The sequence below is a fragment of the Oryctolagus cuniculus genome, chromosome 5 (assembly GCF_051225735.1).
Source record: "Oryctolagus cuniculus isolate XC-2025 breed Fujian yellow rabbit chromosome 5, ASM5122573v1, whole genome shotgun sequence".
NCBI classification, from domain to species: Eukaryota; Metazoa; Chordata; class Mammalia; order Lagomorpha; family Leporidae; genus Oryctolagus; species Oryctolagus cuniculus.
In genome coordinates this window covers 122166580-122193003 of record NC_142871.1, presented here as the reverse complement: position 1 = coordinate 122193003, position 26424 = coordinate 122166580, and the positions used below count along the sequence as shown (strand labels likewise).

At 36.9% G+C, this 26424-nt stretch overlaps 1 protein-coding gene across 3 annotated transcripts in view; it reads right to left on the bottom strand.

The window, feature by feature from the left end:
* Nucleotides 1-4357: 4357 nt before the first annotated feature.
* PTCHD4 (patched domain containing 4) overlaps nt 4358-26424 on the bottom strand; it is a 218590-nt gene continuing 196523 nt past the window's right edge. For all 3 annotated transcript variants that reach the window (XM_089333212.1, XM_017345172.4, XM_051854649.3), the window contains one exon: nt 4358-26424. In XM_089333212.1, the coding sequence (XP_089189338.1) occupies nt 24791-26424 (1634 nt within the window). In that variant the 3' untranslated portion in view covers nt 4358-24790.

Here is a 26424-nt window from a genome sequence, read left to right as displayed (position 1 = left end):
TCTACACACTCAATTTCTGCATAGGTCTTTGAAGAAAGAATTCCACAGGGAAAGATTCAGAAACCCTGCTTTATATCAGATAGCATCCCCTTCTATTGCCTGTATTTCTTATAGCAATGGGATAATGACACACATTCCCTTCCTTTAGAAATGCCATCAAATGCTTTTTCAAGCATTTATCAGCAGGAGAACCCAACAGAGTGAACAAGTGGTACATATCTTGGGCCCACTGGCTCAGATCTATTACTTTCCTCCTGACTTGCATCGCCACTCCATGTCACAGCTGTATTTTCCCTGCTCCATAGTCTATTTTTATAAATGTGTTAATCTCACTGCTTCTAATCTTTTCTCTCATTATTGGTCCTTACAATTTTTCCCAAACTCAGTTGTGGTTGAAAGTGGCTAATCTCTTCCAATTCAGTGGTATACAAAAACTATTTTCATCTTTCAGTTTTATACTGCAAATCACCCCCAAATAGCACTGGCCTATTTATTTCTTACAATATTACAAATGCACTCTCAGGTTGCTTTCTCATATCTTTGTTCTGCTCTGTCAGTCTATTTTTCTCCTGTGTGTTTCGCCTCACAGTGCCTCCAAACCTAGGTTTCCATAAATTTCCGTGTCTGTTTCTCCGCTGAATTCATTTGAGTTTGTTAATGTGTGCATCTTTAAAATCTTTATACCTGTGGTTTTTGATTTTCTTATCTTGTGGGGTTTAGAAACACTGTCTACTTTATTATCAGTTGCAGATTTCATGCATTCATTGTTCTGAATCAATAATGAAGATGTAAAACAGCTTTTGACTCTAGGGGCTGCTGATGACACCTCCCTTCAGCAACATTCATTTCTATTCATTTGTTGATGCTGTCAGCCTTCCAACTATTGGATCCTGCAGAGCTCAAGTGATTTGCAAGGGAGATTTTGGTACATTGTCTAAAATGCTGTTGAGATTCTGACTACATGGACATGTTGCATATTCTTGTATATTCATTTTCTTTCTCACCTTGGCAATTTTTTTATGAATGTGTGATCTACATGATGCTTTTATAGATGACAGATAGTTATTGATCTTCTCTTTGCTATTAGGCTAATATTGCACCAAGTTATAATTGCAACTTTACCAAATAGCAGTTGTTGAGGGTATTTTTTTTTCTTTCTGTGTGCTACTTCCCTTCTAAGACAAACATTCCATTCAACCTGAAATATTGGGATACAGTGTGCCCAGTTTGGCCTTAGTAAGTATCCACATCTACATTTTTGGTTATGGGTGAACCATTGAATGTTTAAGGAATGATGTTTAGACCCACAGGTTACAAACTGAACTTACAAGTGAAGAGAGCTCAATTCTTAGGTATTTCTGTGGTTTGAGTATGGTTTACAGTATTCCTTCTACTCACATTGCCCCCCAAAAAAAACCTAGCTCATCAGGGCTGGTGTGACATAGTGGGTAATGCTGCCACCTGCAGTGCCACCATTCCATATGGGCGCTGATTCTAGTCCCCAGCTACTCCACTTCCTATTCAGCTCTCTGCTATGGCCTGGGAAAGCAGTAGGAGATGGCCCAAGTCCTTGGGCCCTTGCAGGCACATGGGAGACCAGGAGGAAGCGCCAGGCTCCTGGCTTCAGATGAGCCCAGCTCCCACCAAGTGCAGCCCTTTGGGGAGTGGACCAGATGATGGAAGACCTCTTTTTCTCTCTGTCTCTGCCTCTCTATAACCCTGCCTTTCAAATACAATAAATAAATCTTTAAAAATAACAGCTCATGCTGGAGTTTAATTTCTAATACCTTTTGATAGTGGAATTAAGAGAGTGGAAATGCTATGGCGTTTAGGGTGGAGCTTCCATGATTAAATCCTCGTGGCTTAATAAGCAGGGGGAGAGAGACAAACAGACACAGACACATATGCTTTCTGTCTCATGCCATGTGATGCCCTGCACCAGGATTCGGACAGCAAGGACTCCATCACCAAATGAGGACCCTAGGCCTGGCATCTCCAGAACTGTGAGACAAGATTAACCTCATCAATAACCTCATTAATAGCTCATGTCATTTATTTATTTATTTATTTATTGACAGGCAGAGTTAGACAGTGAGAGAGAGAGAGAGAGAGAGAGAGAGAGAGAAAGGTTTTCCTTCCGTTGGTTCACTCCCCTAAAGGCCGCCATGGCCAGTGTGCTGCGCTGATCTGAAGCTAGGAGCCAGGTGCTTCCTCCTGGTCTCCCATGAAGGTGCAGGGCCCAAGCACTTGGGCCATCCTCCACTGCCTTCCTGGGCCACAGCAGAGAGCTGGCCTGGAAGAGGAGCAACTGGGACAGAATCCGGCACCCTAACCGGGCCTAGAATCTGAGGTGCCGGCGCTGCAGGCGGATGATTAGCCTAGTGAGCCGTGGTGTCAGCCCTCATGTCATTTATTTTATTACAGTAAGAAAAAATATGGAATAGTACAAGTTTTGTGGGTAACAGTAATAGAGAATAATAGCTTGCCTATTGTTTTTTATGTTAATTTACTTAACAGTCTGTTATGACATTCAGTCACACAGCTCCATACAGCTTTGTATATTTTGAGACATGGGACCCTCGTGTTGAAAATATTTAAAATTGGCCTATCAAAAAATTTTAAAAGATTTCTTTATTTATTTGAAAGGCCGATTGAGAGAGAGAGGGGGAGAGAGAGAGAGAGAAAGAGAGAGAGAGAGAGAGAGAGAGATTAATTTTATTCTATTCCTTGGTTCAAACCCCCTTAATGGCTGCAATGGCCACTGCTGGGCCAGGATGAAGCCAGGAGCCTGGAACTTCACCTGGGTGTCTGACATGAGTGGGAGGGGCCCAGGTATTTGGGGTATTTTCCACTGCCTTCCCAGGTGCATTGGAAGGGAGCCTGATAGGAAGTGGAGAAGCTGGCACTTGAACTGACACTCATATGGGATGCTGGTATCACAGATGTTAGTTTAAACCACTGTACCAAAATTCTAAACCCTTAAAATGACCCTCTCAAAAAGTGAATTCTGGATTTTAGCAAATTCTGGAGGAGCTGACACTTTAAAATTTCCTTTTCTTTCTGTTAGGGCAATAATACACCATCTTTTAGAAGGGAAAATGGCAGAATTCTCATTTTTGCTAATCCCAGTTATGGTGTTAATAAATGGATAACTAAGCTGTTAATATTCACTACTGTTGACTCCAATATCTGTCCCCTTTCCTAGAGACCTCCGTATCTTTAGTATGAATTCTTAAGGGACCTGGTAGGCTTTCAGTGTCAAAGGAGTGAAATTACAATGATACATGGTGCTGAAGTTGATAATTTTGAAGCCGGTTTTCTTGTTTGTTATTCTTCCACAATTTGCTCTCAACAAATTAGAAAAGCAGGTTCTTTGGAGAAGAAAAGTTCTGAATAAAATTTTTATCAGGCATTTTTTTCATTTACATTTCCACAGGAAGTATTGTAATGGCATTGTCAACGTATGCACATTAGTGTTTGTTTTTTTCTCATGGTTTTTCTTGTTATTATTTCCTACAATAGCATGATTTTGAGATTCAGTGATTATATTCATGGTAATATCAAGTATTTTCATTTGGGTTTTAGAATAAAATATTTAAGAGTTGCAAGGTGTAGAGACCTGACAGCTTCATTTTGAGGAAGGTTGAGAATGTTTATGATCACATTTTAATGATTTTCCCCAAATTGGGAGTAGGTAACTTCTTTTTGTTAAATTCATTCATTTATTCATTCATTCACTTATTTATCGAAAGATTGCCAGAGTGGGGAGACGGAGAGAGAAAGACAGAGAGACAGAGACACAGAAATATCTTCTGTCTCCCAGTTCACTTCCCAAATGTCTACAATAGCCAGGTCTGGGTGAAGCTAAAGCCAGGAGCCAGGAACTCCACCCTGGTCTCTCACATGGGTGGCAGCGGCCCAAGTACTTGGCCATCTCCTGCTGCCTTCCCAAGGTGCGATAGCAGGGAGCTGGATAGGAAGGTAGGAAGGAGAGCATCTGGGACTTGATATGGGATGCCAGTTTCATGCAGCAGTTTCACCCATTGCACCTCAATATTGGTCCTTGGAAGGGCATCTTCTGTGTAAGCATGATTAGGTACCCCACATACTCAGCTTTTAATTACATGGGCCTATTGGTTTTAGCTTCTTGTAGTGGTATTCCAATATGAAAAAGGATTTTGTTTTTGTCTTTTCCCCAGTAGTGGGAATTTGAAAGAACCCCAGATCCAGGTGTGTTGGCTGCATTCAAATTTATTTGCATACCACATAGAGGAGGAGAGAAAGCCTGGATAGTAGTTTTGGCATTTTAATAATAGGCCTCCAAGGAAGGAAAGAAAAACACAATTCATTTTCTTTGACAAAACTTTAATTAGAAAACCAGACTCCTTTGATTATAAAAATTACACAAGCTGATAAATCTTGGTACATTATAGAGAGAATAATTTTATGAACATTTTATACCTAATAGAAAAGTTAAAATAATTAATTGCATTCATTAGATTAATTTTGTTTTCACATAGTCTTCTAATATAAAAAAGCATATAGTCATCATCAACCTTTATATAAATCCATATTTGTTTGTGATAGCTTTTCATGATGAGAATGAACAATATTCATACTTAAATAATGATATTAATAATTGGTAATGAATCAAAACTGCCAAAAGCTGAAGCATGACAAATAATCCAGATTGCTTACGGGGCTCTTGAGTCTCCTGGATCCAGCCCAATGATCTTTTGAAGAAGGCCTAGACACAAGAATTCATACTATATAATATTTCCCCACCTGAAAAAAACTATATATGATCAGTGTTGCTTTACATGTTTTCAGAACAATTCCTTTTTCTTTCAACAGTTTTGTATGAGAGTGGTGCTAACTCTTTGCTGGTGTATTGTGCTGCTTATGAGAAGTGATGTCAGATCAGCAGAAAACTGGAAATCTTATTTTTTTCTCTCCAGAATAGTAAGAACAGATGCACATTGACAATACAGAGCTTCATGTGAATATGCATTTTCTTCCTTAAAATACTATATCATTTAAAAAATATGTTGTTAAAACTTCTGTCCTAGAACAAGTTGGCATCAAACAAACTTCCTGACCACGGTCTTTTGGCAAGATAAAAGAATACATCTTGTGTCCACATAATAAATAAGGAGCCTGGGTAGAAGTCATATGCAATACCTACATTTCTTTATTGCATTATAATTTTTAAAAATATTGCATTGCAATGAATCAATTTCTTACCATCACCAAATCGTTTGAACCCGCAGTTGTTCAGTTAAAAGTGCTCCTGTGTCTCTGCAATGGTATCCAAATGTAAGTGCTGCTAATTAGTTAACACATTACTTACTTTCATTTGGGGAATGGCAATTAAAAAGTTGTGAATGAAGTAATCTAAAAAGGATGATACTACATTGAGAATAAACAGACAAATAACATCCATTAAATATTCTTTTGCAAGCTGGCACTTTTACACATATATTTCCAAGTTAATTTCACTGTAGTAATTTTGGAGCAAACGATATTTCTAAATAATTCTATATTAGTACCATGAGGCCTGAAGGTAACACATCTAAAGATGTCATTGTTTCATGTCTGATACCCAAATTCAAACACAAAGTTATCTGAACCAGTTTAGTTAATTTAGTTTGCAAGCTAAAGTGGCAGAATCACCCCATCTGTGGACATTTAAACTTGAGTGTTGTCCTTGCAATCACTTATTGCACACTTCTTTAGAAAGTGATCAGTTAGTAATTATATAGCAAGTGACAGCCATGAACGAATATCCTGATGATCATAGGGGAGGGGAGGTGCTCAGAGATGTACTTCAGTTTTGTGACAGGCGTCCTCCAAGTCTGGATTCAGATACAGGTGTAAGAAGAAAAGCTGATTTTGGTTTTTAATATTTACCTTACTCTAAACAAATTCCTTATGTTGGACATAGTAATGTGTATGGAAGAAAACTGGATATACTCAGCTTACCTCAACTTCAAGTGGATAAAAATATAAGTAGGAATTTTAGCTGAGAGCAAGGCAGAAATGAAAACATTAATGTAAATAAAAGTTATCACACTTCCCAAGCAAATATTATCTATAATACTTTCAGAAAAATTTGTACATGCTGACACCTATGTGGTATAATTAATAATGCATTTTCTGCCAGAAATAATGCAATGTTGCTTCACATGTAAATTATATGTTATTTTGGAAAGATTCTAAGAGGAATAAACCAAGGCATGAAATATAAAACAGTAGGAAAGTTGAACAAGCAATAAACGTACACTCCATTAGCCATCTGAGTTGAAATTTCTGTGGATGAAATTGCATAATAAATCTGTTAGCATTAAGGAAATTAAAGGAAGTTCCATATAAATGATAATGTAGGTGACAGATTTCTTCAAGAAAGGCAAACAATACAGAAATGTCAGATTTGTACAGGAAATGCTTCCCATTTTCCTTCATGAATCAACACATTTAAAACATCCACTTTCACCTTCATTCTTTCAGCTATTAGATATGTAGCTAATGATCTTATAGGACCTGTGATTTAATTACAAGCATCTGTTTTTGAGATTAATCAATGAATCATTAATGTGAGCTTGGAAGCAGTAGGTGGAATACCAATACATTATTCATTCTGAGGGAAGAAGGAATGTTCCTGAGCGTCAGATGATGTATTTCACTCACGCTATGTCAGGATGCTTTGTGTGCTTGTGTGCATACTCCTAAAAGTCCAGCTGAAAATGGCTTGGGGCAGTATTTTTTACTTCTTTAGCCTGAGAAGCTTTAGCATAGCAATTGCTCTCATTTTGATTTGTGGCTACCATGATAATCTTTCACTTTTCAGCTGTATTTCATTTTCTTTCCATTGACAAGTCGGGATATGAGAACAGTCCCTGCTCTGTCAAAGGAAACCATGGCTTTTGTTAAAATTTAAGCTATTGATAAATATTTAAGGGAATGCAGAGCTACATGTCAGTATTACCTGGCAAGGAATTCAAAGGCAAGGAAACTTTCAAATTTGCTAGTAAGTCTATACTGCTAGATAGTAAGATGCATCTAATGGCTTTAACTTTATAATTGAAAGACCTTAAACTGCAAAGTTTCTCCTGAAATTGGTCCACACTTTGAACTTATTTCCCTCCCTCCTTTCCCAACCCTTCCTCTTTTCTTCCTTCCCTAAATGTTCATTAAATGTTTAATATGTGCCTTGCTCTGTTCTAGGGTACTAGAGATAGAGCAGTTTATAGAGCAGAAAAAAATCTGCCCCAAAGAGCGTTCAATCTCCTGGGGTTAGACACACAATAAACAAATACAACACTAAGTAGGAGAACAGGGAAAGAGACAATGTATTTTATTTATAAGATGGTCATGGATGGTCTTTCTAATGTTCAATACTTATCTAGTAGGTAATAAGAAGCCCAAAAGAAGTAAGGAAGACTTATGTTTATTTGGGGGAAGAAGAGAATTCAGGATGGTGGGAGCAAAATATTCAAGAGGGTGCATACTTGTCGCAGAGAAAACAACAGAGACCGGGGCAAGGGCGGTGCTTACAGAGAAGGAGGTATTCAGAAAAACCGAGTGGAGCTTGCCCTCTTTCCTGAATCTTCCTCCTCAGTCAACATCTGTGAAGAGCTGGATCATCTGCTTAGGCAGATCCAATGCCTTTTTCAAGGCCTACCCGAAGGTGCGTTTTTTTTTCTCTAAGTGTTTTAATGCCATTAATCTTTGATATCAATCTTTTAAGTCTAAACCATGAACCATGTAATTTATCATCAATTATTTTTTAAGTTCTGTTTTATTGCTCTGGACTGTTTCCTCTATTAGCATCTTCAAAGATATCATTATCAACTTAGGGGCATAAACTACATCATATATTTGCTCTATCTCCTACAGAATTTAATACTGAACTCAGGGTAATCAAATGAAAGAAATACATTAAATTGTCTGTTAGTTAAGAACAAATAAAGAAATCTACAATTCAGGATGAGAAAATTAAAGAATATTGACAATATAGCCATGAAAACAAACACATTAGAATGGAACTTGGAATAGATTCACTGAATTCTTGTTTTTGTCTGGTGATGAACTTCTTTTCCCATTCTAATCAAGAGATATCTAGGGGCCGGCGCCATGGCTCACTTGGTTAATCCTCTGCCTGCGGCGCCAGCATCCCAAAGGGGTCCCGGGTTCTAGGCTGGTTGCTCCTCTTCAAGTCCGACTCTGCTGTGGCCCGGGAGGGCAGTGGAGGATGGCCCAAGTGCTTGGGCCTCTGCACCCACACGGGAGACCAGGAGGAAGCACCTGGCTCCTGGCTTCGGATCGGTGCAGCGCCGTCTGTAGCGGCCATTTGGTGAGTGAACCAATGGAAGGAAGACCTTTCTCTCTGTCTCTGTCTCTCACTGTCTATAACTCTACCTGTCAAATAAAAAAGAGAGAGAGAGAGAGAGAGAGAGAGAGAGGTCTCTATACATTTGTAGACCTCTTCCCCTTGTCTGAAGAAAATAGCGGTTCCATCTATGTAAAACCTCCTTTCCTTGATTAGTAGTAGTACCGAACCTCTGCAAGGTCTGCTTTTATTTATGTTTCTTCCTCAGAACTCATGACTCAAATTTCTCTGCATATTGTTACCTAGCAAGGTCAGAGATATCAGTAGGGGTCAGAAATTATAAATATATCAGAGAGAAGGCTACAAAAATCTAATTTCACTAGTTTGACATATTTCTTGAGACTCATTTACTTAAGTAATTAGGTCATGGATGAGCAGTGGAGGAATACCCTGAGTATTGCCCAACAAGTGAGCAGACTTGTGCTCCATGCTGAAATTGAATGAAGAAGATAAGAAGATGCCATTTGATGTCTCTAAGATCATTGCTTTACTGGAACATATAAGTCTCAGTCTAATGCTTGGGGTATTACAATTGCTCCTCTGCTAAATTTCAAACTGGACAGATGCTTCGGAACCTAGTGTCCAGAAGGAAAATGATTGTTTTTCTCTATTTTAGTAGAGCCTTTCCCCTTCCCCTCAAGTCAGTTAGTCATGATTTTCCCATTATTGAAACCATCCTCCTGAATCTTAATCGTTGCTGTTTAAGTAAAAATGAGAAGTGGTAATAGTGTGGGATATGACTGCATAACTTTCTTTGTGAATGTACTTTTGTTAGGTTTACTTTTCCCTCTGTGTCTCATTTCTTGCCTGATTCTGCTATTGAACAATGTTTCTTCCATGGGTAATGGTATGAGCTTTAGAGCCAGATTGTACCTATACTCATTAATTTGCTGTATTAATTTCAAGCAAAATGATTTATACCCTTAAGTTTATATCTTCTGTATTGTTAACTCACTAATCAATTTACTTGGTTTTCTTGTCTTCTATAGCTTACCATTTTACCCCCAATACATCTAACATTCTTTAATGCTTGTTATAAAAAACAAATAAAAATGTAAAGTAATTTATTTTTTAATGGCCAACAAAAATTAAGATTTTGAACAATTTTTAGATTAGTTTAATAGCAGGTAAATAATAATTTGGTCTTACTAATGTCTCATTACAAGTGCTTCAGTTAAACAGTTGCTTTCTTATTTTTAATATTCAGCAATCTTTTTTTTTTTTTCATTTGCTCAGTTTGAACATTGCTTTGCCCTTGTACAGGACTTGGTATTTGGTACATAATAAATGTTTTTTAAATGCATTGGTAAATGAATTGCATGGCTAGTTCATCATACCATTTTAATTCCCAGTTTCAACATTTCTGCCCATATTTCCAGTTGTTCATAGGCTTTCTTCCAACCAATAAGCATTGTCTTGGTGAACCTTTAGTTGATACTTCCTATTATTGAAAACAACTATGTACTCTAACTCTTTAGACATAATTCACAAAGATAACCTAATGAAATGTTTGAAAGGAGATGTTTGACCCCTAGAGTCATTTTGCATGTGACTCTGAGTTTCAACAGTTCTTAAAGGTATTGGTAATGATCAGCCTGACCTTGTAGAGCAATCTTTAATGAATTGTTGGGTTTACCAACCATTGCTTTTGTTAGAATATGACTTTTTAAAAATAATCCCAACCTGACATACACCACAGTTCAGGCGGTGTTGGGACCAAAAATTTGCTTACAGCCACTTTCAACAAAATGCATTTTGTAGACTAATTTCTCTTTACTAAAGTTATCAGAAAAACAATTTTCCTCATGCTATACTGTTGTAGAAATTTCTAAGAGGATGAAAAATAAAATATCAGGCCATTAATGCACTTGGTTTCTAGATCAAAATTTTGGTAATTTTTTTCCTCCTCATTTTCCTCTTTTTCATCTCTTTCAACTTGGTTTCCACTTATTTACTTCTCATTCCTAAAATTTCTAGTGGAACAGAGGGGAAAATCAGCTTTATCTTCTTTTAGTGGAAACCCAGACTCTCAATTAACTTACTCATGGTGGTGAATCATTTTCCCTTAAGTATTCTTTTCTTCTGCTAAATCACAGGATTATTTAGAAGCAGCAATATTATTTAGGAATAAGAACTGATTTACACAGGCCTACTACATCTTATCTGGAACTTTAATAAAGTTTCATTAAACACATATCTGCACTTTGGTAACAAAGATAAGCTTCTTAATAGAACATCTTCTAAAGTTTGCCTATAGGACACTAATTCTTTAAGAGGCTTCATGAACATAATGTCTTATGATGATATATTTGGGAAATGGAATATTCTCTGTATGCCACTGGGAAATTCATTGCACACATGTAGGGTAAATCAAAGGGTACACTTCATTTTGCCAGTGGTGAAGATATTTGGACTTCAAGTAGCAGTTCTTCATGAGAACAGAACACAAATATCCTCAAATACTTTTGGCTTCCACAGTACTTAATATTTCCCCCATGGAGCTGGTATTTATTGGTGTTCTTTTTATGTTCTGCTTGATACTTACTTTTACTTTTACTTTTACTTTTACTTTTTTACTTTTTACTTTTGTAAATATTTTATAAACCTATGATGATGTGAACTCACTACCAGGGAATATCCGGGACCTTGGAAGGACTTATGCAAGCTGAGGACTCTGAACCACAAGCTTCATTAGCAATGTGCTAAATCTGTATCATCCTACATACAGTGATATTGTTTTATAGATATATGATATTGCTTTAGTCTCATTTCTTTTGGTCCTTCTTCCTGTCTAACATATATCCTATATCCTACATGTTGTTCAATTTAGCAAATAAAAAACATTAAATTTGAATTTCATATAAACAGTTTTTAGTATGATGGGTTCCAAATATTGCAAAGCACATACTTAGACTAAAAATATTATTCCTTGTTTATTAAAAATTCAAACTTAATTCATGTCCTGTATATTTTCTGCCAACCTATGCATTCTGGTTGAAACACTCAACACCAGGACTTCTCAAAAAAAAGGTATATTATTTAATATTTCATACCTTGGCTCAATGTGTCCTAAGTTTTTTTCACTAGAAGAACTTCTTAGGAGATGGTTGCAAATACATGTTGCTAAGGACCCCACCTGGGGTGATGAACCAGCCTTCCAGATGAATTTTATCTACAGGCAGACCTGGCAAGCCCAGCCTCATGTCAGGCAGTTTTGTTTCTGTAGCCTAAAATGCCCTTGCAAATTTTGACCCTGTAGCCTTTCAGGCCTGCTGGTGAGAAGCTGAACTTGTCTTCACCTCCTTCTCTAGAAAGATTTTATTCAGCTGTTCTCAGAAAGTCTACTGTTGTTCATGAACTTCTTTTTAAGTGATATTAAGTGTGGTTTCTCAGACCAGTAGCATTGGAATAATCTGTGAACTTATTAAGAATGCAAATTTTCATGGGCTCCTCAAGACCCGCTGAATAAGAGACTCTGGAGGTGAGGCCTGAGCTCTGTGTTTGATGAGCCCTGCAGGTGATTTTGATGCATGTTTAGGTCTGGGAATCACTGTTCCATAATGATACCCAGTACTTTTGTGAAAATTATGCGTAACTATCTCACCCACACGTTCCTTGTTCTAAATTCCTTGATGGGTTTGGCTACACTGGATTTCTCTTTGCATTTATTCTCAAAGCCTGATACGTACATGAGTCTAAGATGCTTATTGAATGAGATATTTGATGAGTGAATGAATTAATGCATGATTATGTGTTTTGTAGTAAGCTACCTGGTGCAAACTGTGACTCAAAGGGAGGTGGATGATTGAACTGTTCTGTGACCCAATTGCATGCCATTGTGGTTCCAAGATCCAAATTTTTTAGAGCATAGTTGAATCACCTTTCCTTACATATTTTAGTTTCTATGAAAGCTGTAGAGGACACAAAGAGTTTAAGTGAATTATGTATGGTCATTTTAATACTAATGTTAAAAAAAGCACATATTTTTAACTGTGATTTGTTGAACAGGACAATAGGTAAAATGAATTAAATGGAGACAGACCCTATTGAATTATGTAATTGCTTTGTGTAAGGATATATGGTGAAAATTACATTTTACATACTGGTTCAACATTAACCAATTCTGATGGTTAAAAATGACAACACCATGTCTTTACGGTAGAATACAGGTATCTTACAAAAATTTTCAGAAAAGATGACTGAATACCAGATGTCTAATTGTGGGAAGAACAGTCATCTTGTTTCTAAGTCAACTGAAATAATAAATTCCACAAAATACAAATTTCAACATTTTATGATTAAATTGACGTGTAATTATGTATGTCGGTTACTCTGGATATTATTGTAGATTCTCTGACTGCATACATAGAGATATCATGTACCTGAACATCCAGCAATCTTAACAAAAGTACAAAAGATCAAATGTACCTATTAGTTTTCTTAAAATTTGCTTTTTTTTTCTGTGAGTCAACTTTTATTTTCTGTTTTTAAAAGGTGAAACAATTAAACCAATTTTTCCCTAAGAACAGAGAACCAAATAAATCTCTCTGGGAAGACAGTGATTTCCTCATCTCTCATGGTAACAATAGCTTTTACATGTTAAAAACCACAGGAGTATTATTATTAAAATATAAATTAGAGTATTATAATGAATAGGTCATGCAAAGGGTGAATGATTGGTTATTGTAATATCCACAGTATTTGTCAAGCCCACAGATTTGAATATTCCAATGTTGGGTACTATATTCTGTTGTTTTGGACTCTCAAAAGTTCTTGGGTAGCCAAGTCATATTTCTTTCTTTTTTATATTCAGGGTTACAATTCTATTTTAGGCCGTTATTACTTTTATCATGTAAATCACAACATTCTACTAACTTATTTTTTGATCCAGATACCTCACCCAATACTTACACAATTGCAAATTAATGTATTTGTTGTTGTATGGCTTTCTTGGGCTGGTCATACCATATGGTCAATAATCTCGGGCCAAAGAATTGAAGTGCTGTCTTAAATGTAATATACTACCACTAGGCCTGGCTCTACTAGAAATAATCTCTCAGCCTTCTGGGTACTCCTTTTGGGACTCTACACAAGTTCTTGCTTGTGTTCTAGATATAGATGACACAGATGCTTTAATCTTGCAGCTTTTAAATGTTCTCTCAATATCAGGGCTCTATTAATATTTGTTAGATTAAATTTGTTGACTTTTTTTTTAAATTTTTTTTTGACAGGCAGAGTTAGTGAGAGAGAGAGAGAGACAGAGAGAAAGGTCTTCCTTTTTCCATTGGTTCACCCTCCAAATGGCTGCTATGGAAGCCAGGAGCCAGGTGCTCCCTCCTGGTCTCCCATGCGGGTGCAGGGTCCAAGGACCTGGGCCATCCTCCACTGCCTTCCCGGGCCACAGCAGAGAGCTGGACTGGAAGAGAAGCAACCGGGACAGAATCCGGCACCCCAACTGGGCCTAGAACCCAGGGTGCTGGTGCCGGAGGCAGAGGATTAGCCAAGTGAGCCATGGCACCGGCCCATTTGTTGACTTTTTTGGTCTAAGACGTTGACTTTCAAATTTTGCTGCACATTGCATTCAATAGGGGATCTTATAAAAATACTGGGGTCGGGGTCTGGATTCCACTACCAGAGATGCTGACTTCATTCATCTGGTATGAAATCTGGGCATTGGGACTTTAAAAAATCTCTCTAGGTTTGTTTTGTTAAGAAATGGACTAAGGATATGAAAAATATATTTTTAAATTATGTAATATAAATTGCTGATAGACACATAAAATGATGCTCAGGACCACTAGCCATCAAAGAAATGCAAATAAAAATCACAATGAGGTTTCACTTTACCAGTTAGGATGGTTATCATCCAAAAATGAAAAAATAACAAATGCTGGCAAGAATGTGGGGGGAAAGGTACACTAATTCGCTGTTGGTGGGAATCTAAACTAGTACAACCATTATGGAAGACAATATACAGATTATTCAGAAAGCTGAAAATAGATATACCATGTGACCCAGCCATCCCACTCTTGGGAATTTACTCAAAAGAAATAAAGCAGCATATGAAAGAGTTAACTTTATAGCAGCTGAATTTGTAATAGCTAAATATGGAATCAACCCAGATGTCTATCAATTGTTTACTGGATATAAAATTGGTAGATATACATAATGGAATACTACTCAGCCATAAAAAAGAATGAAATCCTGTTTTTCACAGCAAAATGGATACAACTGGAGACAATTATACTTAGTGCAATAAGCCAGTCCCAAAAAGAGAAATAACATAGTTTTTCTGATTTGTGATAACTAATATATAGAATACAAAAAGGTAATATATATATAAATGAAACCAACATCTTGATATTTGTTTATTTTTATAGCCCTTGTCTATACTCCTGAGGAACAGTGGTCTTTTTACTTACAGCTTGCTGAATTATTTATTTAGTGGAGGATTATGCTTGTGGTTATAAAGTAAATTGAAAGTATGTCATTGCAAAAATTATAAGATAAATAAGGAAGGAGGAGAGAGGGTGGGAAGTATCATTATGTTCTTAAAATGTATATATGAAATGCATGAAATCTGTTCCCTTTGTGTAAATAAAAAATCTCTATAGGTCATTCTGATATATAGCAAAATTTGAGAATCATCAGTGCTGCTAATACTGGGATTTTCCAAAATGTCTCTTGTAGTATGTTTATTGGCCAGTCTCCCAAGGCCACTTGACTGGTGGATTTATATCCATCACAACGCTGTGAACAGATGTCCCCTTGAACAAGTTCCAACATGGGACCTCCCCAGAGCAACTCGGCCTTATCTGTAGCTCTGCACAGCATCAATAGGAAATGCTTGTTTCTCGTATGAAGGTTTAAAGATATTCCTCAAAATTACCTTGTAGTCTTGGTTGCTAGGTTTTTGAGAGTGCTAATTATAATTAAGACTCTAACTAAAAAATGAAAATATTAATGTATAAATGGTTTTATTTTATGCCTCAAATTATGTAATTTATTATACCTCACTGGGATGTTCAAAGAAAGGAAAAGTGAATCATAAGCAAGTGACTTAAAAAACAGTTTTAAGCATTTGAACCAGTGTATTGTCTTAAATTTGCATTTAGAAAAGGACAAGCAGGGGGAGAAACATATGTGCTGCTATTTCTAATCACATAACTGGAATTTAGACTTTTCTGGACAGGCACCTTTCGTACTGATTTATGATGAAAAGATGATATACCATAGGGATGTAGGACTTGTTTACAGTGTTTTTTCTTTCTTAAAACAATTTATAATGTAGGGAAAACACAATCTACCCTATTAGATAGGTATTATGTGAATTGTTGATAAAATTAATGATATTAACATAGATGATTATTTTTAACCTGATAGTTTGAATTGTTTTTCCTGGAGGGTTTGGGTTCCAATTGATCCAAGTCAGTCTCTCACTCTTGCACTTTGAGCAACACCAGGTGTGGATGAGATGCCCAGATGGCTTGTGGGCATTTGTGATATAGAGCACATTTTAACATAACACCATCAGAAGAATCAAACTTAAGTCCTAGACTGACTCTTATAATCACTATATTCTAAGCAATAGATAATATGTTCATATGATATTACTTACTTTTTGTATCCTTGACCATAACAGATAAAATACAGAACTGAAGGCTGGGTGACTAGAATGTATAAACTTCTGACCGCATTGAAACCCAATAAGGCATCTCAGAAAGAGCTTTTTATTTTTATTTTTTCCCATGATCCTTCTTCCAACTCAGAACAGCTCCCCATATCCTGGTAGTGCTTTATAATATTACTTAGAATAGATTCCTCTCCATTTCCACTCTCATTTAGGTCCCTATTAATGTCATGTCCTCTGCTAGGGCCTTTACCCTGTACAACTTGCTTTCCATCTGAAAGTCCTTCTATATTCCATTCTCTCCCAGGCTGTGGTATCAGTCTTCCATCTCTATTAGAATCTTATCCTAACTTCAAAGTGGATCAATTCATGATTGCTTCTTTGCTTTTCTCAAGCATCCTAGCCACAGATTCCCTCAACATAGTATTTATTCCTCAAAGTCAGCACAGAGACCAATAGATGATTCCAAATATTTTCTGAGCAAATGAGTACTATCCCCAGCAATCAAGAGGTGCTTGAGAACCTCATCCACAGTGAACCTTGATCCTAAAATTTCTGGTCCCATTTTCTGAAGGGGTAATAGTCAAGCTTTTGGAAATTTCTGTGTTTCAGTTTTTCAGACTTCTTCTGATGTGTTTATTTTTTAAAGCCAAATTAATAAACAGAAAATAGAACCTCTCAAATTTTAGTTCAGTTGCTTCATCCTCTCTTCAGAAGTTCTGCATTTTATAAAATTTTCTTGCTGAAACTTTCTTTAATCACTCCTATTCTTTGATAGTTTTCTTATGTTCAGTAACATTCCATTCTTGTATATTATGAAGATATATATAGTTCTAGTCTCTAGCGTTTCAACTTATCAGAAAAAACACTTTCAACAAATCTAAATTTCTTCCTATATAATGGAGCTCATTCCAGTATAACTGGCTATAAAAGAGAATTCCAGAAAACAACAAAAACATCCAAATAAGAGTTCTTACAGATTGAGATTGTTAAATAATTCTTTCAATTAGGTCTCAGGCTGAAAAGTCAGAGGCTGGAAGATTCTTTTATTTATTTTTTCCCTGAATAGATAACTATTGAATGTCTGCTAAGCAGAATGTCCTGTGCTGTGTCAGCTGTCACTATTAAAACAAATGGGGAATTTCAACTTCATGCACACATAAATAATGAGTAGTACTTCCCCCAAACTTTGGGGCTTGCAAATGTGCTCTCACATATCTAGTATAATTTTGCTGAGCTCTTATTCAGCTCTTTCTAGACATGCTCATTTTTGCCTAAGGAAAAATATTCTAATTGCTTTGAGGAAAAGTTATTTTGGAAATGATAAAAAATTGAACAGAGGAAAAAAGCAATATGATTAATGATAAAAATATTAAATGTGGATTGAAAAATGGCTGATGAATAAATCCAATCATTTGCCTAAAGGAAATAAAAACCTTGGGGCCGGTACTGTGGCTCACTTGGCTAATCCTCCACCTGCAGTGCCAGCATCCCATATGGGCACCAGGTTCTAGTCCCGGTTGCTCCTCTTCCAGTCCAGCTCTCTGCTGTGGCCTTGGAGGGAATTGGAGGATGGTCCAAGTGCTTGGGCTCCTGCACCTGCATGGGAGACCAGGAGAAAGCACCTGGCTCCTGGTTTTGGATCAGCGCAGTGCCAGCTGTAGCAGCCATTAGGCGAGTGAACCAATGGAAGGAAGACCTTTCTCTCTGTATCTCTCTGTGTCTGTAACTCTATCTCTGTCTCTCTCACTGTCTAACTCTGCCTGTCAAAAAAGAAAAAAAGAAAATAAAATTGTTTAAAATCCTTAATTCCTATAAGTTGTCTATATATGAGGAAAGAATTTATCTTCATAGTAGTTTTCCTCTCACTGATTCTAAGGTTCTACCTAGAACTTGCACTTCAGAAGCTTAATTTACAGAAATTAATGCAATGATGGAAAAGAAATTTAAGTAAATTACCAGCTATTCGTAACTTTACCTTCTTCTATTTGTCTAGGACAATTAAACAAACATTTTCCCTCCATGGATAAAAAGGGCGCTTGTAATTTTTCCTTTATTTAAGTGTACCTCTTACTAGGTAGACTACTGCCTCAAAGCCAATGTCAGGCTATTTTCATTCTGAACCATTTTCTGTGCTCTAGGCTGTCTGCAGAGAAACAACCAAGCAACTGCCCTGAGAAATTTCATATTGATGAATATTATATTGCCTGAATGTGAATGTATAAGTAGGGCTGCATGGAGGGATGTTCATTTTACATTTAGCTCAGTCTAAGTTGACAAAGTGAAGGAGCATCAAGGAGAGGTGATAAATACAGCTGTTTTTTGGCTTTAATGTACTGCCATTTAGTCCAAGGTTGCATGCCATTTTGTCTTTAAATACCCTTATGAGGTAGCTTGGAGAGATCTCTGCCCTTTTCAAGTTGTGACAGATTTCCTATTTAAAAGCAAGAAAGCCAATTGCTGGAAAAAATATGCATAACTAGCAAGAGAGCATAATAAAGTTGCTGCTGAAATTCTGTAGAACTTTGGGATATTTGCACTGGTGAATTTTGAGGCCTAATTTATCACTTTTATGTCTGAGTAATAAAGATGCCAGAATTTCCTGATTCTACTTGAAAATAGATGCTGAAAAAAAAAAAAAGGTGCTGCAGACAGTACCAGGAGTATAGATAATCTGGTTCTTTTCCAGCTCTGTTAATAGGAATACCAAGAACCAGTGAATCTACCCAATATACTCAAACAAAGGCATCAGTTTCCAGTGGGAAATTCTATTGTCCATCTAAAAATTAGATAGCACAAGTGTCCTCCATAACGTATGATAGCCTGCCTCTACCAAGAAAATAAGCTAAGTTTATATGGGACTAGAAAGTAAATTATTTATAACAAACTGCGCTTGTTTTTCACCAATAACAATCTCACACCTTTATTCCTAGAATTTCTTCAATGAAATTTTTCAAAATGTGTAAGTGCTTATTTCTTTGACAATGCCCTTTGGGTAATTTGGTTGCTGTAATTACAATGGAACAGAAGGGAAGGAGATCTTAACATTCTTCTATCAGTCCATGCCATTAGCTGTATGGGTAACTAGAACTTCTGAAAATCCCAACTCAGATAATACAGATACATGTCACAGAGCAGCAATCACACATAGCCAGTGGATGATTTTTGCTCCTTTGTACCAAAGGTTTTTTTTCAAAAATTTTAAAAAAATTTTCAGGCTTTATGATTAGCATGACTTGTGAGAGCTCTCTTAGGGAAAGCTTTGACTGAAAAAATTGTAGGGATTGGTTTTCTATGATTTATAAAACTTCAAAATTAGCAACGACTTCATTTACAAATGCTTTATTATATTAAAAACATCTACTTTATAGAGGTTCTCAGTTTAGGGTGTAAGCCCATATAATTTTGACAACATCTTCAGAGATGCAGAAGAGATACAGTGTGATCCACAGACTCACCGTCTAAACTATAAACATACACTTGATCCTATATATTGCTCTTTTTAAATTATATTTCATTTCATAAGAAAAGCAAGTGACTTCTCTAACAGCAATGGAAAGATCCTCATTAATTACAGAGAAAACTGATCAAAGAAAGTATTCTTTATGTGTCAAAATCCAAACAATGCCAAGAGCCATCCTGGGAATGAAAAATGCTATCTGGGCACTTACTTGAAGCTTTTTTTCAGTCTCCTCAGCTTCTCACTTTCAATTACAAAAAGGTCTATGACTCCGGTGTGTGCTTGGAAATTCAGGATCACTTTTGCTGCAAAGACCAGGTCAGGAATCCGACAAATGAGTACTGGGTCTTCAAGTGGGCTCAATTTGCATGTGATCAAGTTTGCTAGCAGTTAAGAGACTGTAGTTTCGAGGCACCACATGATTCTCTGTGCTGTAATCTAAACCATTAAAATATGAGGAATTTTTCTACTTCTCACATCTACTTATAGATATATAGGGCTTATCTCCCTAAATCCTTCTGAATGTTATCTGATCCAACTCCACATTTCGAACAATGCCTCTTTATCTCCCAACTAGAACATGATTACTGTCCTTATCCACAGTCTTTCCTATGCTGGATGTCATGCAAAGAGGCTTGTTGCTTTCATTTATGGTTTTGCTGCTTTTGTTTGGGTCAATATTGCAGCAGTCATTTTGAAGGCAAAAAGTAAAACAAAAATTAAAAAACCTCTTCTTCCCTATACATTGTAACTGCAGATCATTGCTTTATAAAGGAGTTTGTATAGAGGCCTATACAATAGTGATGGTGTGGAGTTTGTGTTGCGTTTCTGAATGGGAGAATTCAGGGCAAACAAATTCAGCTATAAATAAGGTTTTGACTCAATGTTGGGCATTTTTTTTTTTTGGCAACACACAAAAAACCAAGAAATTCTTGTTTGTTGCTTTTTGTTTTTAAAGGGAATTGGAATAAATGACAGTTTTCAGGTTCACATTTGAAAAGACTATCAATACTATTTATAACCACCAACAAATCAGAGAGAACAGAGATCCTTCTGGTAAGAGGTTCAGCAACTCATTCAATTCTCTAATTGCTAGGAGAAAATATCTAAACTCTAGTCTCAAGGTATTATATTCTCTGGTTCACCATGAGATTAGCAAATAAAGGCCATGAAAGTGCATTTACTAACTGATTAATGCAAGATCTTTGAGGCTTATGACCTGAAAGCCAGATGAGTTACCAGGATATTCCAGAGAACATTCTGGAAGGGGTAGCTAGGATTGAGACCCTTGGAAGTACTTTTTAAATTACTTCCCCTGTGAGGAACTTTCTGTGGACTTCAGTCCTTTGGGACCAAAACCCATGAGGCATTTATGAACAAGTGATATGAGAATTTTAATGAAATGTGCAATAACCCTGAAAATAGTGTGTTTAATAATAATATATGTACTATTAGTAACAATGCATGCATAGTGCTGTGCATTCATACTACTTGGCAATAAAATATGTGACTGTAATTATGATATTTACAGTCAACTTATAAAAATACATGTAATTCTGAATGGCAATAGTTAATCCCTAGCTCTAACTACAGGCCATAAGGATTAGCTTATCATGGGAAAGTGCTATGGATAATTACAAAATTGGCAAAGCTTTCACATTCTTGAATTCAACGTACAAGGATGGCTATTATAGCACTGTAGGAATTTCACTTGCCATAATTCTTCTTACCTCACAAGGTAAAGCCTAAACTTTAGAAAGAAATGGGAGTAAAATTGAACAGGGACACTAACATTACACAACAACCAAGGACAATTCTTTCATAGAATATTCATGCACAACTATCAAAGAGGCTCGTGGTCACTGCAAGAATTCATGGGCTGACATCTAAACATGCCTTTCATTAAAAATTGTTAAGTTTCATTTCCAAAGACAGTAACCAGCATAGAATGGTTTGTATGCCCTAAGTTAGCCAGTAATTAACTTCAACCAGGAGACATTAAGAATCTCTGTAATTTAGGTGAGTACCTCTTTGAAGCTTTATTAACTTTACGAAAAATAGAGTTTACAAGATACTTCCTAATTCAAATTTATATTCTGGTGGGAGGAAACCAATCCACATTTCAATTTAAATAAAGAAAATGTGTGGTGTTTGAAAACTTAAAAAATTCCCTCATTTTGGAGAAAAACACATTTCAACTGAACAAAATACTCAAATATGAGTTATTTCCCATAGGTTTTTTTCTTTTTTAGTAGTGGATTTGTCATCTGTTGATAGCAGATATAAGTTTGTAATTTGAACACTCTCAGTTCTTCACAAATGAACAAAATAATGAGGATAAGCTTGTAAAACTAGGGAGTGGTGCACACAAGCTACCAGGAAATGCTGAGCTTGGTGGGAGTTACCTGCAAATCATGATCTCATCTTTTAGGATGTATCTTGGCATTCAGTAAATGGAATTCTTGGAAATAGCTGTTTCACAGTGAAGTTGGGAAGTCAGACGATACTCAGATTTCTTCCTGGGTTTAAATTACTTCTTAGGAATGAGTTAAGGCATTTTAGGTGGTAGATTGACTCTTCCAGAACCAGAAATTCCATTTCAGTAAATTATTGCTACATTTCACTATAGAGTACCATGGTGTCCTGGAAAAGATAATGTCTATTCCAAAATGCCAGCTCTCTAGTCACTTGGACAATGAGAAATTTATATTTACTTTAGATACTTCCTTCCTTAAAGATGTAATCTAAAAAAAAGAATTGTTTTTCCTCACATAAATAGGGACTGTCTGAGTAGAAACATATGAGAACTGCCCTAGTGGTTTGGTAGCACACACTACTATCCCCATGTACACTTTTCTACTAGCATGCTTAATTATTCCTTTATAGATCACACTTCCTGTGGAATGATCTGTGGTAATGAATTCAAGTGGTTCAAGTAGGCCAGCTTTTAAAAATTAAGTGAAGGAATGGAGTGTGGCACATCCTGGAAACAAATGGAGTGATAGTTAATGGGATTTCTCACCTCATTAAATGTCACCTTTTGAAAAAAACCTTTACCATGATGGGTATCTGTGAAAAGGGAATTCCTCCCCTGCTCATTTCTAAAATCAAAACAAAAACAGAGAAACTCCTCACACATTTCTACATCAGAGATGAGATCATGGTTTGGAGGTTCATTAGAACTAAACACCAGTTCATCCTAGCGCAGCAGTTCATGAGGCAAAAGTCTAGGGTTATCTGTGACATGAATTTACAAATGATGTAAAAACAATAACCCTATAACAGGTAACTATTTTCCATGTTCAAATATCTAGATTTTGTGCCCCCAAAAACACAATGGGAAAGACATGGCTCATTTCTAGTAGAAACTGAATAGCTCCAAGATAGGACAAAACAAACTCTATTCAATAAATAAAATTTTACTTCGGTGTTTACATCTTAGAGAGTCTTGTCTCTTGTCCTTCATAATATAGCAAACTCTACTTGTAAAAGCCGTTATTTTATTACTTCATTAATCTGTTTCACTTCCAAAGATTGTTACCAGAATGCAATTTTTTTAAATCTCTTTTCTGAACTTATCTGAATCTAAGAACAAAGCAACATACAACCAAAGTTAGTGGGGAAACAGTAGATTTCTTCCAGGTAAAAGACTTTACTAGAAGATTTTACAATCAACTGGTCATTTGTTCTGTCCTACCTGGAAATAAATGATGTTACTATTTGGTGTGGGAAAAGGCATTTTCTAGTAATTTTCTGCAACAGGAAACACAGCATTAATCCTTATAAGCACCCAACAGACTCAGTGTATCTGCTAGGATGAAGTTTTAAACTTTAACTCAATGAAAACATTGACCTCAGTACTTTTTTGGAGAAAGAATTCAGCAGCAGTTACAGTTAATATTCCACCTGTGGAGAACTTTGATCACCCTTGGAGGCAACTTTCCAGGTAACAAGAACAATGATATTGCAAGAAGCTACAAAATGATATTGCAATTGTTGCTGTGATCACTACTATAATGATCATGGCTTGGGTTAATGCTCCAAATATTAATGCAAGGAACACACTAAAGTCTATAGGATTAGAATATTTTCCTTACATTAAGAACCAATTGATGGTGCATGAGTTCTATTTCTCTTTAAAACATGTTTCCTAGGTATGTTTCCTTTCTCCTTCATTAATTATTTGTATTCCATGGCAGTATATTTTTCAACATCTAAAACAAGAATGCTGTAACTATGGAATTTTCTCTTTCTCTCTCTTTCTCTCTCTCTCTCTCTCTCACACACACACACATACACACACACATTATGTACCCTTACACACATATGTATGGAAAGTATGGATCAAGTGCTCATTTGCAGGTGGTTGAGCTCTTTGATGGTAGCCTTATCAGCCCTCCAAATACTGAAAAATATTAAAAGCCAATGAAAAACCATATCAACTATTTAGTTTTAACATGATAATTTAAACCTTGTCCATGTGGTAATTAATTCAAGTGCCTTTTGAGTTTTTTTTTTTGATACATCATCCAAAGCAAGTCTCAATGACAGTATGATATGTATCATCAAATGAACCCACACCATTGTTTATTACACAGTTGAACAATGCTGTTGCTGCAGAGACACTTGAATTGATTTTGAATGGACATCAGTGAGTCTAAATATTTGGCTAAGGCTGATGTGACTCTTTAGAGAAAGGCCAGCCTATCTGCAAATGGACACCTTCCTCCATACAAATGTCAATGTACACTAAAGACAAATATAAGTATATGTATATAAAGCATATATACATATTTATGTACACATAAAATGGATTGGGAAGACCTTTGGTTTAGACAAGATTAAATACGTACTTCCCAAGTGCATAGGTTTCCTTTGACCAGTCTTCAAAAAACAAACAAGGAAAGTGCCATGGTGATTTTGACATTTCCTATGTCTTTTCCCCTGTTTGGCGGCCCACATTTCTTCTCTATTCCATCTCTCCTAATCATTTTCTTTTTAAAAGTAGTTGGTTCTTTTGCCCTTCTACCTTAACATTCCATTTGATTTGTCAATTCCTTGGAAAAGCTCTAAGATCATGTCCAGAAACTTATCCTTTGTGGAGAACAAGGGTGCAAAGAACTTCCCCCCTCGTGTTTATTCCCTCTTCCCCCCAAGAAGCAGACACTTGGATGTGTCATGAGTAATGCACTCGTGCTCTGACTTGCCTTGTTACCCCTGGCCAGCCCAAGCAGCTGAGGTCTGAGCTTAACTCGCCCTGCATCATTGTGCAATACTGGAAAAGAAAAATAATCCATTAGTCTACACCCCCTCAGACTGTGGTGACATGATCAGGGTTCTCTTGAATTTCTATGCATTCAATTTCTTCTCTCTCCTTTCGTTTGGCACGTTTCTTTTTCTTGTGGTGCTTTTTGGAAGGGGGGAAAAAGGTTAGGAACACAGGTAAAATAACAAAACAGTGCAGAAGTGTGCAACCCCCTGTGAGCAGCAAGCATTTGAACAGTGTGAAGGTCAGGTTTGAAGGCACAAATAGGAGGGGAACCAACCCAATAAGAAAAGAAGTAACATTTTGCAAAATGGCTGTCCCATGCTCTTGCAGGGAGCTTTTTATACATTGTGTTCGGGTGTGCTCAGTTGCTAATACAAACGTGTAAAGCAGTGGTGCACAGTGGTCAATGGCAAAATTTAAAGTGTAGATAAGGCACAAGATAGAAATGCAATCCATGTCGACGTTCCATAATGTCATTAATCCCAGAACGCCCAGCTCAATTGAGGTGACACTAAGAATTAGCCAGAAGTTTCCCAGAGGATGGATCACTAGGAAAAAAGTCAGGATTAACATCAGGAGAACACCAAAGCCTGCAATTAGAACAGGCACAGTGACAGATAAGCTGTAATGATCTGTGAAAACAAATGAGGGATTGAACACAATGAATCGGATGCTCTTTGAGAGGGACAGGGGCCTCAACTTTTCCAACACTTCTATGACTTCCTTCTGCTTGTCTCTGCTAGTCCTGGCTACCAGATACAAGCGAGAAGCAATGATGTTGTTTTCATCCCCTGCCTTGGAGAATATGATATCATTTCGAAAATGCTGGAATTCTGGCTTTTTTAAAAATGAGCTTTGTAGGACACTGATGAAGTCACTTTTGTTATTGGCACTGATATTGCTGACTTTCAGGAACTGGTAGTACTGCTCCACCCAGGACACTGCAGTGAATCCACTACAGAGTCTTCGTAGGTCCTCCTGGACGCTGCTGTTCCAGTACTCGAGGGGTTCATAGACATAGAATCCTATCACAGGGCTATAGTTGCTGAAATATTTTTGCTGAACCATGGCATAGGAAATGCTTGGGGAGTCACTGGCTAGTAGATTGATGATGTTGGCTCCGTCACTGATCTGCAAGCACCCCATGAAGGAGAAGGAGGCATAAATGAGATAGAGGATGACAACAAATGGCTTCACATAGATATTGGTGATCCATTCATTGTAATGTTCGCGGAGGAAGTGCTGGATGAAGTGGTGCTGGTAGGGGTTCGTCTCGTGATGGGATGTCTGTTGATGCCCATCACTCATCACTGTCTGGAACCACACAGGTTTGCGGTCCAGGTATTCTGCAGACGGGATCTTACAGCAGAAGATGCTGTGGTAACGGTTTTGCTCTAGTTGGCCCGCAAAGACCAAACAGGAGCCAAAGAAGGAAAAAATGTAGAAGTAATTCAACAGAATGGAGACACACATGTTCTGACAGAAGATCTTGACCGCCTCTATGTTTGTGAATGGGCTGGCACCCATGCCAAAGGTGATGAAATACAGGGAGCTGGTCATGGTATAGGTGACCATCACATCAGAATAGGCATCTGCTACCCTGTCTTTGAAGGGCAGATTTTCTTTGGTTCTCCGCCATCCAGACAGAAGCTCAAATACTCCTTTAGTTCCATGAC